At 38.7% G+C, this 16490-nt stretch overlaps 2 protein-coding genes across 12 annotated transcripts in view; one reads left to right on the top strand and one right to left on the bottom strand.

The window, feature by feature from the left end:
* Positions 1-1746: 1746 nt before the first annotated feature.
* LOC113534026 (mitochondrial basic amino acids transporter) lies at positions 1747-9620 on the top strand. 10 transcript variants are annotated; one of them, XM_034308279.2, is made up of 5 exons: positions 2081-2123; positions 3866-3909; positions 4898-4956; positions 5264-5347; positions 6134-9620. In XM_034308279.2, exons 3-5 carry the CDS (start codon positions 4930-4932, stop codon positions 6890-6892), a joined length of 870 nt encoding a protein of 289 aa, XP_034164170.1. In that variant the 5' UTR covers positions 2081-2123; positions 3866-3909; positions 4898-4929; the 3' UTR covers positions 6893-9620. The 10 variants fall into 10 exon arrangements, with proteins under 10 accessions (XP_026782388.1, XP_034164172.2, XP_026782387.3 ...); XM_034308282.2 differs by having other exon boundaries at positions 2093-2123; positions 4898-4941; XM_026926588.3 differs by lacking the exon at positions 2081-2123 and adding an exon at positions 2153-3754.
* A 4912-nt stretch (positions 9621-14532) lies between these two features.
* fancm (FA complementation group M) overlaps positions 14533-16490 on the bottom strand; it is a 42982-nt gene continuing 41024 nt past the window's right edge. For both annotated transcript variants that reach the window (XM_034308066.2, XM_034308067.2), the window contains exons 22-23: positions 15003-15294; positions 14533-14814 (exon numbers count right to left, since the gene is read on the bottom strand). In XM_034308066.2, the coding sequence (XP_034163957.2) occupies positions 14688-14814; positions 15003-15294 (419 nt within the window). In that variant the 3' untranslated portion in view covers positions 14533-14687. The remainder of the gene's footprint in view (positions 14815-15002; positions 15295-16490) is intronic.

Genomic DNA, 16490 nt, shown 5'->3' with positions numbered 1-16490 from the left:
AGTGTGTGGACACCTGACCATCACACCCATGTGTGTTCCTTCCCAAAACTGTTGCCAAAAAGTTGTACAGGATGTCTTTGTATGCTGTAGTATTAAAATTTCCCTTCGCTGGAACTAAGGGGTCCAAACATGTTCCAGCCCTTCACAATGACAATGCTCCTGTGCACAAAGTGAGCCCTCCAAGACATTCTTATTCAACATTTTTCAGTTACATTCAACATCATATGAGTACGTTAGTGTAGAAGTAGAGGGGATAATTTGAACTCAAAGTCCCAGAATGCAATGCAACTGATTTGAGTTTGGGGATGTGGTAGGCATCATCACAGCTAGCTAGTGATCTTTGAGATGAAAATTCTGAAGTTAATGCTTTGGAACGCTATCTGTTTAAACCAGAGTGTACAGATGAGGAGGTGAGAGAGCTGGATAGACTAAAGGACTAAAGCGCTGCTGCAATGGTCTCTGTAGGTAGAAATGAAGCAAGCTATTTCCCACTGGCACCGCTATCAGCGGGCAGATGAATGGCATTGTGGGTAATGTAGGAAACCATTAACAAACGTAAACATGAACCAACAAATTGAGAAGAAGTTTAGACCAAAAAAGTAAACTAAAAAGAAAAAAAATATGAATTGAATTATCTGTATTCTGTATTGAATATAGAAGAAAAGAAACTGTTTATGAAGCAGCTTCTTTAGTCATCAAGACTTTTGCCAGATGGAAGGGGGAAATATGAGTGCTGCTGGTTATATGAGTTCAGAGACGACTCATCGTCAAGGTTCAAGGTTCAAGGTTCTTTATTTGTCACATACTTTACATACATGTGATGTATTATTGTAGTGAAATGTTTTTCCTTAGTGCCTCGTCCCACAGTGCAACTGTGATACATAAACAGAATATAATAGCACAGAATATCATAAAAGCCGTCATCAGTGTCTAAAGCCTAACTGAGTTGCACTTGCATAAACTGATGTTGATGCTGTAGTTGGTTATAGAGTATGCTGTATTTTATTACTACTTTTTCACACTAATTTAATTAGCACTCTAACACTTCTCACCATCAAAAACTCCCAACACCACTGCCTTGAAACGGAAAGGGTCGGGTAAGCATCTGTTAAGTTAAGCATCTGTTAGCACCCACAATTCCTTGTGGATTGAGCATGTGCATATATCTCCTTTCAGTAGATTTTCTGAATAAGGTGTTTACATGCAACAGATTTCCAGTTAAAACAGGCATATTCCAGGGATGGGAATCAGAATTTGGGGAATGAGAATACTGTCTTAATTTGAATCGGCCAATCAGATTGCGGCGTTTACATGACTCAATACTAATCAGAATATTGCCAAATATTGACGTGCATGTAAACAGAGGCTTTTTGTGATTTCTGTGTGCACTTGGCAAAGGTTTGTTTACCTTTTGCTGTCACTATGTTTCTGGCCAATGAATGAAAGTGCTGTAAGAGTACTTCTTCAGTCCTCCATGTCTCTCAACCAACATTTAGTTTGCTTTTGTGGTTATTTAATGATGTGCAGTGTGAAACTAAACCAAAGCAAAAGTATCAGTTTTGCTCAAATAGGTGTGAAAGCACCTTTATAGTGAATACCACTGTAAGTGCACAGTGGAATACCGGTTTAAAGCGTGTTCCTCGGATTGAGACACACCCATGAGCGCGCGCCAGTGGGCAGTAGGGGGTGTTGTCTACGTTCACGCGACTCTATTGGCCCAAACCCTTCCTTAAATATGGACTCAGTCGCTCTGTGGGAGCTCCATTCAGAAAGTACTAGAATAGACTGCTACTTGAGACAGGCATGAAACGCAAGTCCGAGCATCTTTTGGTTGTGCAGTAACCGTTGATTGTAAATGACAAATCGTAAACAGAGGTTCACACTTTAAAGAAACACAAGTTTACAGAAAGTTTACAGACAGGAAGCTGGCTAATTAGCTAGCCAAGCCAGTGTACACATCATCACTTGCAGCAGCTCGGTGTTGCTTAGCCTCAGTGCGGTTTCATTTGCGTGTCTTTTGGTGCCCATCACCAAGATTTAGCCATAAAAATCGTCATTTTTCTCAATCACTTAAAAGTGAAATTAAGGAATGGCATTGGACTTTGCAGCAGGATGTATTGGAGGTAAGTGTGAACATCCAGAAGTGGGAAATCACAAACTACAAAGAGCAGCAAAGCACTGCAACCTGCTTATTTTCATGTTTCCTATTTCATACTTCTATAATGCTATGAACTGCAATGACCTAGACATATCTACTACTATTTATTTATTTATTTATTTTACTAGTGTTGTTTTTACTCATGAAATGCAAAGCTGAAATGTAGAATTGTGCATAATTGTAAATATAAATCTGCCAAAGTCAATCATGGAATCATATTCATATTCATAATCATATTTTTTTCAGGCTTGACATGCAAAACATCCAAGCTTGCAACAAAACTATATGAACTCTTTCTCAGGTCTAGTGCACATATCAGTGGATGCCTTGGCACCCTCACTTTCTCAGAACAACCTATTTTTACAACTTGACTGCGCTTGGGCAGAATGCTTGCTACTGAACCTGTACTTGCAGTTGAATTTCATGAGCACTCCTGGTGCAACAGCATCATATTTTATTCATAATCAACTCTAGATCACAACACAACAAGGGAGACAATTACCAGTGTGTGAAAATCTGTTTTGTGACACTGGTTTAATAGTCATCATTTGCAGTAAACTCTAACCAGAGTACTGATTTACACATCTGTCTGATTTCCCTCTCTGCTGATCTCTAACCAGCCAATCAAAATGGCTGTTCTGCAGCTTAAAGTGGGTTCATACTGCCACACACTCACTCATTCGTATGATCCAAGGACACCAGAGTCCTTGCGTCATGCAGCATATCAAGCACACGCATCAGCATTTGGATATTCTGGGCAAGTGTATTGCGTATTATTTCACAGCTAGCTTTCCATGGTGTGCTTTAACTTTGATACACTAAACATTAGTGTAGGAAGTGTAACGATTATAATATAATCCCACTATCGGGTGTCACCTAGGCAATGATGGGTTCCCTTTTGAATCTGGTTCCTCTCAAGGTTTCTTCCTCATGTCCTCTCAGGGAGTTTTTCCTTGCCACTGCCTCCTCTGGCTTGCTCATTAGGTATCTAAATCCACCTATGGATTTCTTTAAAGATATCAGTGTTTGCTTTAAGACAAGCCCATCATACACAACCTAGTTTTTGACCAAGATATTTTCTATTAACACAAATATATATGTTTGTGTATCTGACAGAGAATTTTACTCAGGAGAGAGCAGAATTAAAAAAAAAAAAAATCTTTAGTAAAAGTAAATATCATGTTCCTGAGTGGTGCAACTGAAAGGCATTCGCCCTATCAACAGGAGATCACGAGTTTGAATCCCAACAATGGAACAGCCAAAATTGGCCTTGGTCTTTAGGATGGCATGGGAGGGATGGCATACTGTCAATCACATCAACACCAGCCAATTGTGCACATCTTTCAGCTCAAGTATGCGGAAGGGGGTAGATAGCGATTTTATCTGTGTGTGTTTACGCTGCCCCGTGATGCAGCATGAGTATCAGTTCGGAAAAATGCTGTTGGCTGGCTTCACGTGTTGTGGAGGAAGCATGTGTTGGCCTTCACTCTCCCCGGTTGGTCGCTGTTGCACGATAGCGGAGAAGTGGCTAGTGGGTGGGAATTGGCAGATGAACACATTGGAGAGAAAAATTGGGAAACATCATCTCATGAACAGGTTATCTGACGGTACTAGTGTTTATTTTTTCTTTAGAAAGGCAGAATATTCAGCAATGAAACCTCCAAAACATATCTGGCTTCTCATTACTTAAGTCTTAATTTGTTACAGGTGCTGCTGGTGTGTTGGTTGGACATCCTTTTGATACTGTTAAGGTGGGTTCAACTTTTTTTTTAGGTTGCTCTAACCCAATTATAATCTAATATTTATGCCTGATATTGATTATCTGTTATTCTGTCACAGCAGAATATTCTAGTGGTGTGAACAAAGCTCCAGAATGAGCCTATAATAAGAACACGATATGTTCATAACCATGAAATGAAACTAGAACAACATTCTTCTTGTGTGTTTACTTTAAAAAAAAAAAAACAACTATCCATCACACAGGTTGGCTTGAGGTTCTGGTTGTGGGTTACCGTGTCACATGTGAGCATGCACTTGTGACATGCACTAGCTGAGCTCTTTTCATGTTTTGGCTCTGCAGTGTTTTGGTCTAGCAGTTATGTACTGTTTGTTCCAACCACAGATTAGATTTCCCGTTCATTTCTCGTTGTTTTGAATGCCCCTCTGAAGTATGACCTTTTTCACAGAACCTTGAATGCACGCACACATGTGAAAGACTCCCAGCTCTGGCTCGGAGCGTAACTGTACACTGGCTTGTGTGTGTCCTTTTTAAGGCACGATTAACGTTATTACAATCTTGATCTTGGAATATTAAGAATGATCTTTTCTTAATCATGTTAATCAAACAAAATACTACTAAATCAATTTAGACAGTAGATTTCTGTAGAAAAAAAGGGTAGGATATTGACAAGAACTCGGTTATACTGCTCCTTTCATCTGTCCTGTCATTCCATGTATGCATATGCTGGGGAAATATCATAATATCTGGGGATAAAATCATTAACATTCATTTAAAACAGTATTTGTCAAGATGTTAGGTCAGTATTATGGATTTGAAAGATAATGATAATAACTTTATAATGAAATTTAATTGTTCTAGATTCTAACCGCCACAGAGAGTGGGTTCAGAGCTTTGAGATACAATGTGTTTCACAGCCGCTGTCCTGCTTTTTTCCTGTGTTCATTGTAAACCCTGCTACAGGGGCTGTCTTTCACGGCATAAGTGTTACTTTGTTGTAGATGAGGGTGAGGGATTTACAACCCCTGCACGGATGGGTAACCTAGTAAGTACAGTCAAGGTGAATTTCTTTATTTCCATTCGAACTTGGCGTGTTTTGGGTTTTCATTGATTTATTTTCATTACAGCATCCCTCAGCTACGACATAGCACTCAAATCCCTATTTTTTATTCACTACACTGCAGTTCAGTGTCTTAAATTTATGCTGTGTTTAATTGTTGCGTTTTTTTTTTTCTTTCTTTGATTCAAAGATTCAGTTAATGTTGCTCATTTGCTACATGTTTGTACAGTTCAGTTGTGTTATATGTGTTATGGACATGACGTTTGCACATAAGGGCTGGTTATAATTGTGGAAATCCAACTTTCAGGTGAGACTTCAGGTACAAAATGTGGACAAGCCCCTGTATCGCGGAACATACCATTGCTTCCAGTCTATTGTTCATCAAGAATCCGTGAGTATGACATTCATTTATTTTTGGTCTTGGGTAATAAATGAGAGATTTAGAAAAAAAAGTCAGCTGCGCACATTCAACTTTAGATGTCTAATTGTTAGTGCGGTAAATTAGAGAAAAATCTTGACTTGCTACTGCAGCAAGGTCTGATTTTGGCAATGGAGGTTTGCTGATATTTTAGTACCCAGGGTAAGCAAGGACAACATGCATAGAGAGCTAAATTAAGCTCTGATGGCATGCTATCTCGTTCACTCTCCAGGATAAACATGCCATCCTGATCCTAGGAGTGCTTGAGGAATATACTGATGAAAGAACTGAATGCAAATAATAAAGAATCGCATCATCAAGTCTGCTGTGTTATCAGTATTTCTGTGGTTTCTTAGTGGTTTTTGGCTTAATAAAAGTTTTAACCTGATTTAACAGTGAGAAACAGCCATGTGGCTAACAGTGGCTGACTAGTAGCCATGTTGAATTTTTTTCATTATGGCCATTGGTGAGAGTTGTTAAAAGCTAAGGTCCTTATTTATTTTAAGGAAGTTGCATGTTAAGATTTTGTATGTATGATTTATTTGTAATTGTTGTGCTGATAGCTGAATAGAATGTCCTTTTTTTTAAAAAAAAGAAAAGAGAGTACCTCTAAGTCAAATGGATGGTCAGCTCACTGAAACATGATCATGCTTACTTTTGTAGATCTATTATATTTTGCTCCTTATTCATCTCTCGCAGTTCTAGGGTGCCTCTTCTCACACTTTATTTCTTGTTTGTTTAATATCTCTTTTATTACAGATATTTGGGCTCTACAAAGGTATTGGGTCCCCAATGATGGGCCTGACTTTCATCAACGCCATTGTATTTGGTGTGCAGGGCAATGCAATGCGCATGCTGGGCAAAGATACCCCTCTTAACCAGTTTCTGGCAGGCGCTGCAGCCGGTGCTATCCAATGCGTCATTTGTTGCCCAATGGAACTAGCCAAGACTCGCATGCAGATGCAGGGCACAGGCGAGAAGAAGTCTTCCAAGAAGACATACAAGAACTCGTTGGACTGCTTAGTTCGCATCTACAAGAAAGAAGGCATTAGGGGAATCAACCGTGGCATGCTGACCACCATTATCCGTGAGACACCAGGATTTGGAGTGTATTTCCTGTCCTATGATGTCCTGACGCGTTCGCTGGGATGTGAAGCAGACGACCTCTACATCATTCCCAAGCTGCTCTTTGCAGGGGGCATGTCTGGGATTGCTTCCTGGTTATCCACCTATCCAGTGGATGTTATTAAGTCCCGCCTCCAGGCAGATGGCGTAGGTGGTGTTAATAAATACAGTGGAATTATGGACTGTGTCCGTCAGAGCTGGCAGAGGGAGGGCTGGAGGGTTTTTACTCGAGGTCTAACCTCTACTCTTCTCAGGGCTTTCCCTGTCAATGCTACCACGTTTGCCACAGTGACTCTGTTCCTCATGTATATGCGAAATGATGGAGGTGTGAAAGACTGTGAGCCTGAGCATCAGCCTGTACAGCAAACACAGCTCCAAACTACAAGCCTCTGATTGGATGCTCCAATCTCCTATTTGGGCTCTTCACCCAGAATAATTATTATACAGTGCCTGTATAATAATTTCAAAGAGATTTCCCTCTTGATGTATCCTGTTGGGAATTCTAGTTCCCTTATTATCAGTTATACTAGAAACAGTATCAGCAAAACTGTACCAGCTTTCAAAGTTTCATTTACAAGGAGTATCACTTTGTGTGGGAATTTTTTTATCAAGTTGACCCAAGGTTCTGAAAGAAACTCAAAGAATGTTTTGCTAAGTTTATCTCTACAGTGAGATAGGGTTAATGCTGCTACGATTTTTTTTTTTTTTTACTAAATGTCCTCAGGATGTATGTTATAGTCCAGGAATTTGGATTGAATCAAGTTGGTATGGGGAAATTTGTGAACAAGCAAAATCGTTAATGCTATCCTGTATTAAAGCAACTGAAGGTCAAGGGGAGGGGGGCAAGTCCATTTCATGGAAAGACAGAAGGATAAGGGTCCAAAAAAGGATTACTCCGTAATTAGTATGTCCTTTGGCAGGAATGACAAAAAGATCTTTTTTTTAAAAAAAATTGCTGAATTGGTTATTTATACACTGTATGGCCAAAAGTATGTGTACACCTGACCATCACACCTACCTGTGCTTGTTGTACATCCCATTCTAAAACCATGGGCATTAATATGGAGTTGGTCCCCCCCCTTTGCAGCTATAACAGACTCCACTCTTCTGGGAAGGCTTTCCACTAGATTTTGGAGCATGACTGGGGGGATTTGTATTCATTTAGCCACAAGAGCATTAGTGAGGTCAGGCATTGATGTTGGGAGAGGAGTGCACTCAGTCTTCCAGTTCATCCCAAAGCTGTTCATTGGGGTTGAAATCAGGGCTCTGTGCAGCCCACTGGAGTTCTTCCACTCCAACCTCCGCAAACTATGGCCCCATTCACACCTGGCATTAACGTGCGTCCTGGTGAGCAGATCACAAGTGGACAGCCGAGACACATAGCCGTTCACATCTGGCATTATGAATGCGTCTCCAGTGACCACTTGTGATCGGATTTCATACATCACTTACGCTGGAGAGAAGCTGTCATGCACATTTATTATGTCAGTCTTCATCTGCGTTTATTTTCAAGCAGAAATGTCCCACAAATTACATTTACAGGTACCTTTACAAGTCGTTATTATTACGTGGTCTGCAAATGAATCTTATAAATGATTAAGAGATAAGAAATGAAACTATGAAAAACAGTTGCTTTCATCTTTGTTGTTATAGTGTGACCTTTATCCATTAGCCTGGCGGTGGAGAGCTCTAATGTTCAGCACCATTTCCAAAGAGTCTTACAATGATTACATATTTTCCAACTAGGGCAAAGATGCAGTTGATTAGGCGGCCATTTGTTGCTCTCTGGGACGCCTCGAGACGCATTCGCATTCACACTACAAATGTGATGTGGCCATATGCATCCCACACCACCTCTGAATGTGATCAGAGTTTGAATGTTTGGATCACAATGTGCCTTCGAGACGCGTTTGACCCAGTTCACACCTGCACTTAGTTCTGACCACTTACGATCATTTCATAATGCCAGGTCTTTATGGACCTTCGCTTTGTGCACAAGGGCACTGTAATGCTAGAACAAGTTTGGCCTAAGCCCTTTAGTTAGAGTAAAGTGAACACAGTTTAAACAATTGTGTGCTTCCAATATTGAGAAAGGCCCACATTAGGGTGTGATATCCAGGTGTTCACATACTTTTGACCCTGTAGTACATCTGCAATGGAGTAATTCTGTCTATGTAGGAAAAGGTGCTGCTGAGCTTCTAAACAACTACATTTACTGACATTTGTTTTCAGCGTTGCTGTAGGTAGTGTATAGCTTTGATTTCTTGTCTATTTTTTTTTTCTTCCATTGCTATTGGCATTCCAAAGAAAGGATGGATTCTGATCTGACTCTATGCCTCAATGCCTTTAATATAGCATATTCACTTTCAGCTGCAGCTTAGACTGTGAACTGGTTCACCTCTCGTTTGCTGAAAAATCATATTTTTTTGTAAACAGTTAAATCGAGTTATGTCAAGAGCAAAGCATAAATATTCATACAGTATTTCTGTACAGTACAAACTGTATATTTGCAGTGAGAAGAAATAAATAAAGGAATACATTAATAGTAATGTATATCTGTAAAGTAAATCACATCAGATGGATTGTTGGCTGAATTTATATGGCCATAAAAACTCCCATCTCTCCATAGCACTGTTAGTGTTACAGAAAGATCTGGTTAAGGGGAACACATCTCTATATCATTACACAGTACAAGAGATGATGTTTGAAATGCACCTTAATTATATCAATTATTCCCTTAACTTTTATTACTTTGTTACCCGCTTAGAATACTGTTTATCAGCTTCTTAATTGCTGGTGCATTATTTTAGTACTGTAGTATTATTTTAAATAGTATGTCTGGTTTCAATAACCTTAGAGAATCTCTGCAGTGATTTACCTACAGGCATGTGTTTAGTGGTTTTTGTTGTGCATCCGAAAGACAAAAAAATATTTTAACATTTTTAAAACAAAGGTCTCGCATTCATGTGTATAATTAATCACAAGATCATTTTTTGATCATGCAGTTCTGTCTGTTTTTACATTGTCTTTTCTCACATGGAAAATGAAATTGTGAAAACTTTCTACTTTCATGATTGTACAAAATAGTATTTATTGATGAATTAAAGAGTAATGGAATTACTGCTGTGCATTATTATTATTATTATTATTATTATTATTAAGAATACATAGTAACATGCCTTAAAGGAAATTGAGAAACAGAACAAAGTAAGTAGGAATATTAAACATAGGCCTGCATATTACTGGATGATTGGATGGATGTGGACGGATGAATGGATGGATAATTGGATGTTTGGATGGATATGGATGATTCAGTAGATGAATGGAAGGATCTTGGCAGCGTATCAGGAAACCATAAACATAAAGCATAAAAACCATGAACATAATGTAGACCACAATGAGCAGATTAAGAACAGTGATAAATAATGTAAGGCGTTCATAAATAGAAAACTACATTCAGATAAAAACATTACAACAAACAACACATGCTTGTTTTTGTTGAAGTCAATGAGAAAGAGAAACCTCCATCACCTCAGCTTCAGGGTTTACCAGCAATACTGCCTGTAGTCTGACAGAAACACAGGCTGTTGCTAAACCTTTCTCCTCTCATATGCAGGGAGCATCATGGCTACAGACTTTATCTAGTTGCATCACACTCAAACCATTCACATGCATGTCAAAGGTCCAGTTAGGACTGTGCCAAGATGATGGCAAATAACAGGGACACCTCTAACCCACCATAAAAGACACTGAATTAATGACAAGAAGAATTGTAACTCAATACAATACGTTTCGCAACAAATCATACCTTCCAAATCCACAGAACACGTAGACTGGATTGGCACATTCCCATGACCGCACACAAACCTGTTCCAGTATTGTTCTTCCTGAGAACCTCACCGGTTCAACTATTGGACAGAGTGTCCTTTTCAGCACTCTGATATAGATTTTCCTGGAAGCCTGGAGCACAGTACTCCTGTAATTGGAGTCTAGTTTGAGCAATCCAAAGGAACAGTCTCTGATTTCTATGCAACATTGAAGAGTTAACCACACAACAACATTGTCTAGTGCCTTCAAAACATCCGATCAGATCTTCAACAGCAACACAGCGTAGTATCTTCAGCCACAGAAATGGAATCCAAATCACTAGCACGGATCTCCGAAACAGATCCATCAAGTTGCTGAAAACAATGGCAGTGTTCATTCCACTGCTCAATAATATCCCCAGTCGAGATCAACACTACTCTACACTTCAGTAACCTTGACTTCTAGGTGTTTCCCTAGCCCTGTGTTAGCATTACTCAAAAAAACCTCCTTCTTCATGCCTCCCTTTACCACACCAGTGTGTTATAGGCTTTCTGCCATGACTGGCTGATATCCTTTTGACCACAGCTTCTTGCAGCTGCATATATGACTGAGATTTAACCTTAAACCATCAAAATAATCTCTGTAGAAGAACACATAAGTATCCATAAGTATCCATGAATATACAACCGAATAGCAATACTATGTAAACCTATCCCAGGTATCACTGATATTAGCTAATTTAGCTAGCCTGCTAGTTAACTGCTAGTACGCTAGTTCATATTTTTTTATTTTTTTTGTTACAAGTAGATGTTTGGCATTTTAGTATCTACGTCTTGATTTGTCACTTTTTTTTTAACGATTCATTTAACATTAGCCAAATGTAATTTTTGCAACAGCTGCCTCAACAATAGCTGGCTGTAAAAAATCGAGTTCTTCTAATTATGTCTATGATCATTGCACTACATACTTTAATATCCTACACTTTCTTTTTCTCAAGAGTAAAAAAATCTACAACATAAGCAATGATTTGACGAAGTGTATACAGTACGAATGCAATAAAAAGAAAAAATTCCATCTATGTGTTGGTAAAATTAATACTTGGAACATTAAAATATAAAATAGTTGAACTTATTAAAACAGATGAGTGTTTGTTATGCATCAATTATGTGTTTTAGTAATATTGGTGGTGATGATGTGATACTGTATAATTATGCCTGTGCTATTTCAAGTAGTCTAATCTGGTGTCTGGTGTCTAATCTAGAGCCAGCAGTATTTCTAGCTCATGTTTAAAGGTGCTGGTGCCCAAGAATGGAACAAAATTAGGCATGGGCTTTCATATTAGTAATGACGATCACTTTACATTTTTAACTAACTGAAAGATATTATTTACATAACCTGTTAGAGTGGCACAGTGACCTCTAGCTCCAGGCTCTGGGCTTTAGCCTTGAGCTCTTACTGCCAGCATGGCCTCCCTTTTTTCCTCTGGTCTCCTCCCAGCTCACTAAATGTGTGAATGCCCTTATTTGCTTTGCATGCAGTTTTTTCCAGGATAAGCTCAAATTTTGATGCTCAAAGCTGACAGAAGCACAGCTGATGCTGATGCTTTTTTGGTCTCTGGTACTGCACTGCAATTTTCACTACTGCTACATTTATTGCTAAAATACAGTTATTTTGTGGATCTCTCTTAATAAAATTTGCCTTGATGTCTGCCTACTCTGTGAGCTTGCTGTTCACTAATAACCTCGTAAGATTGTCAAGTTTGTTGAGTTTTCTATCACAGTGTTAAGTTCACCACAGAACTGTAAACACAAGTCAAAACTAGTAAAAACAAAACTAGTTAAAGGAAACTGCAATTATTTAGAGTGATGAAGCTGTATAACTAGTTATGATTAAGTGATTGCTAGGATAAAGGTGGTCTCTCATAATGGCAGCGATCCATGAAATGCTACATTTACTGTACTTTGTCCTTGGCACCACCTACAGGTCACAATTATCTGTATGCAAGTTTTGAACAACAGGAAGTCGGTCCGATTCTTGCTAGGCCTCTTTGGTGTTGAGTTACAAAGATTTAGAAGATTTTTCTCTCAATAATCTTGCATGTAAACACAAAATAGTGCTGAAAAAATATACACATATACACTAATATGGTAGTTGGAGTAATATTAGTTGCAAATGACTCTAAGAGACAAAACCTTGATGACTATATTAATGTCCATAAGCACTATATCCATTTGAGTTCTGCTCAGTAGAATCGTCTAGTATATTATCTCAACAAAAAAAAAGTGAACTCAAAGACATTGGAGGCTACAGTTTACACTTTTTATGATGAACAAACAGTAACTTGGCAATATCATGAGCAGCCAATATAATCTGAGCTGTCTAGTAGTAGCCACTGTGTAGTCACTTTGTGTCATGACCCAAGCTGTACCAAGAAACCCCAGCAAAGCCTCTTAGGAGTCCTAAAAAGTAGCTGCTCTGGCAACCTTTGCATTATTGAAATGTTAAAACTTTTTTTTCAAGTGCGGTATGTTAAATAATACAGTCTATGAAATGTTTAAGAAGTTTAATACAACTTAGATGGCACAAATCACCACTTCTCATAGTATTTAGTTTCTTCTGTTAAATAAACAGTACTCTTTCACTGAAACATTTTGAGGACAACTGATGCAAAGATGCCAATATGTGAAACTTGTGTTGTTATCCAGTTTCAAATATGAATTTCTATATAAATTTTAATACTTATACTAATTCAAGGGTATGGGGTCCCTGGAGGACTAGTGGTTAGGCCACAGCGCTCTCACCTCTGCAGCCAGAGTTCGATTCCCAGCCAGGGAACCGACCCCAACCCCTGGGGTTGCATGCAACAGTGCGCTCTCAGTGCCGGTCCCAAGCCCGGATAAAATTGAGGAGGAAGGACATCTGGTGTAAAACCTGTGCCAAATCAAATACGTGGACCAATGATCCACTGTGGTGACCCCTAATGGGAGCAGCTGAAAGAGGAACAACATACTAATTCAAAAAAACAAATATGGTTTTTATACTCAGCCTCACAATCTGTTATACAAAGTTAGTAGAAAGTACTGTAGTTTCTGACAAAGTTACATACATCAGCTGTCTTAAAATGTACAGTATTTCTAAGGTCTACCACATCACTTATTATTGCAGAGCTCTCTAGTGTATTCTGGCTTCTGTCTGTTTCGAAGTGTATTTTAAGCTTTAAATGTAGCTGTTATTTTATTTCTGAATTAGTGTATTCTCAGGATGAAATGAGGTGTTCTGGTTGCTACAGTCAGGAAACTGGTGATGTCATTGCTGCACATACACAAAGCCAAGTGTCTGACAAAAAGTTAGAGATAAAAAAAAATAAAAATCTATTGCTTATTCTTTGCTAGGATGTGGCGCCACTCTCCGCATTTACAGAGACAGAAATGAGGATAGTATTTTAGGTATTATATTATTTAGGATACTACATTCACTGCAAGAGTGTGGGCATCCAATTCAATTTTATTTTATTTTATTTGTAGAGCACTTTTAACAATGGACACTGTCACAAAGCAGCTTTACAGAAATCGATTCAAATTAAGTTAAACCAAAATAAATTGTAAATATGTGAATTTATCCCTAATGAGCAAGCCAGCAGCGATGGTGGCAAAGAAAAACTCCCTAAGACGATATGAGGAAGAATCCATACATTTTTAAAATATATAACTAATTAAATAACTCACCACATGGACAGGCATGAAGCTTCCAGATTCTCACCTATACATACAACATATAAAATTATTTTTAGGTTCATGAGCCAGTTACTCATTTTAAGTCCTGAAGTTACATCAGAGTTCAGTTACCATTATTTCATGAAAAACAGATCATGTCACTTCGTTACCTGAATAGCAAGGCGAGAAGCTTGACAAAATCAGCTGAATCTTCCTGAGCGGACTCTTTGAGCTTGACTAAGACCAGGACTTCATCTAATGTGGTATCTTCCATAGGTTTTTGGAAACTGCTGAGGATTTCTCAACCTTTATCATCAGTCAGGTCAGTTCGGCTTATTATTATTATTATGACTATTTCTACAACTATTTCTATTCATTTTACAGATAAACCATAGAAAACATTTAGGAAATATTTTTTTATTACTCAACACACTTCTTATATAGAGTGCCATTCACAAAAATTTGCATTATTTGGTCCACATATACATTTCCATATATATATATATATATATATATATATATACACATAAACAAAATAATTTAAGTAGCGTATTTATAAAAAATGAGGTGTAAACATGACTTATTTATGACAAAGGCAATAGTTTAGAATGTATAAAGTGCATTGAAAGAGAGTGTTTTTCTTGTGCACGCATGGACATACACCATGCTTATAGGTTATTCTTTGAGGTGTTGCTTTTCATCAGTGTGGTGTCACATGAGTAGCGGAGACAGCGGTAAATCTCCTCGGCTCTGGAGCGGCTCACATGGATACCTGCCTGCAGTGTATCCACAGAACTGAAGAACAAGACAGAAAATATGGTTTAGTATTTCACCTCCAGGTACAATACAATGCAACAAGATCTTGTGCAAACAAATGAAGAAGCAATGTGATATATATATTAGCACTAGAACAGTCAAAATGGGTTTTTAATGTCAAACTGTTGGCTCAAAGAGTGTCACAGCTGTATGAATGTTTATGATACCTGTTGACCAGATGCGCTACAGAGTAGAATCTATTACACATGTAAAGGGCGTTGACGTAGCTCACACACGGCAGCGTGAGGTAAAACTGCAACGCCTGCTGACGACGACCTTTGACCTCCACAGGGACGCTGATGGCCTGGCCTTTCCTCTGCTCCACCTGTGCCAGCTGGGCCAACAGTGTGGCGGTGTCGTCTGGACCTGTGCTAAACAGAAGTCTGACCCCTGCTCTTACCAGCGCAGCCAGAGTGCTGTCGTAATAACGGCTTCGCTGGAACGAACGCAGCGGCTCTCCTATGAGAAAAAAGTTAAAAATAAAGTCATGAATAAAGGAATGGATAGAGCAAGGGTGGTTAAAAAGGCAGACCGCAGTCCAGATGTTGACTCAGGAATGTATTGCAGTGAACTGAACCAAGTACTTGTAAACTAATAAAAAAAACTAATATCCATATGAGAAAACCTGGCCGTGGTTCAGCACCTTCTGAGAAGGTTAAGGGCCTTGCTCGAGGGCCCAACAGTGGCAGCCTGGCAGTGCTGGGGCTTGAACCTCTGACCTTCTGATCATAACCACTTCAAATTGTCTTATTTACAGCCATGAACTAATCATCAATTAATAATGGTTTAGTATTAAAAGTATAAAAGTCTGTCGTCAACGCTTGCATATATTTGTTGTTTATCCGGCCCTTTGTAAGTCAGAAATTTTATGCATAACATACCAATAAGCTGTACATCAATTCTGAGCTTCATGAAATTGTTTTATAGAAATATTTTTAAAAAAATTTTTTTGAAAAATCTTATAAACCAAGTGGACAGACACTTATTGGCCATTTTATCAGGTACACTAATGATACCTACATGTTGTAGTTTTACTGACGAGTTCATCTGATTCAATGCACAGTCTGTCATTAACCTTCCACCGTGTTATACAACGGAAAGTGACCATTATAGCAGTACCACTGACTGACTATTAATCAGATGGTTTACCTTTCTCAGGACAGAAGTGATACTGACATGGTAGTTCAATTCAGTGCACTCAATGCAATAACAATTCAAAGCAATAACAGTAAACACTGTCATAAAGCAGCTTTACAGAAATCCAGATTTATATTTAGATCAGTATCTAATCAGTATCTATCAGTGTCAAGCCAGATGTGACAGTGGCAAGGAAAAACTCCCTGAGAAGACATGAGGAAGAAACCTTGACAGGAACCAGACTCAAAAGGGAACCCATCCTCGTTTGGGTGACAGTCGGCTAGTGGGATTATAAATTATTACAGAATACAGCTGTACAAGAGTGAAGACAACAGATGTACTACAGTTAGGAGCTGCCTACCTACAAAGCACACCTATGGCCAAAAAGACTAGCTACCTGGGAAAGACCTGGGCGTAATATTAGACAGCAGCTTGTCTTTTGAAAATCATATTTCCAATATTACTAAAACAGCCTTCTTCCACCTTAGAAACATTGCCAAGCTTAGGAACATTTTATC

The sequence above is a fragment of the Pangasianodon hypophthalmus genome, chromosome 10 (assembly GCF_027358585.1).
Source record: "Pangasianodon hypophthalmus isolate fPanHyp1 chromosome 10, fPanHyp1.pri, whole genome shotgun sequence".
Taxonomy (NCBI): Eukaryota; Metazoa; Chordata; class Actinopteri; order Siluriformes; family Pangasiidae; genus Pangasianodon; species Pangasianodon hypophthalmus.
The sequence above is the reverse complement of the archived record's forward strand: the minus strand, read 5'-3'. Positions and strand labels throughout refer to the sequence as shown.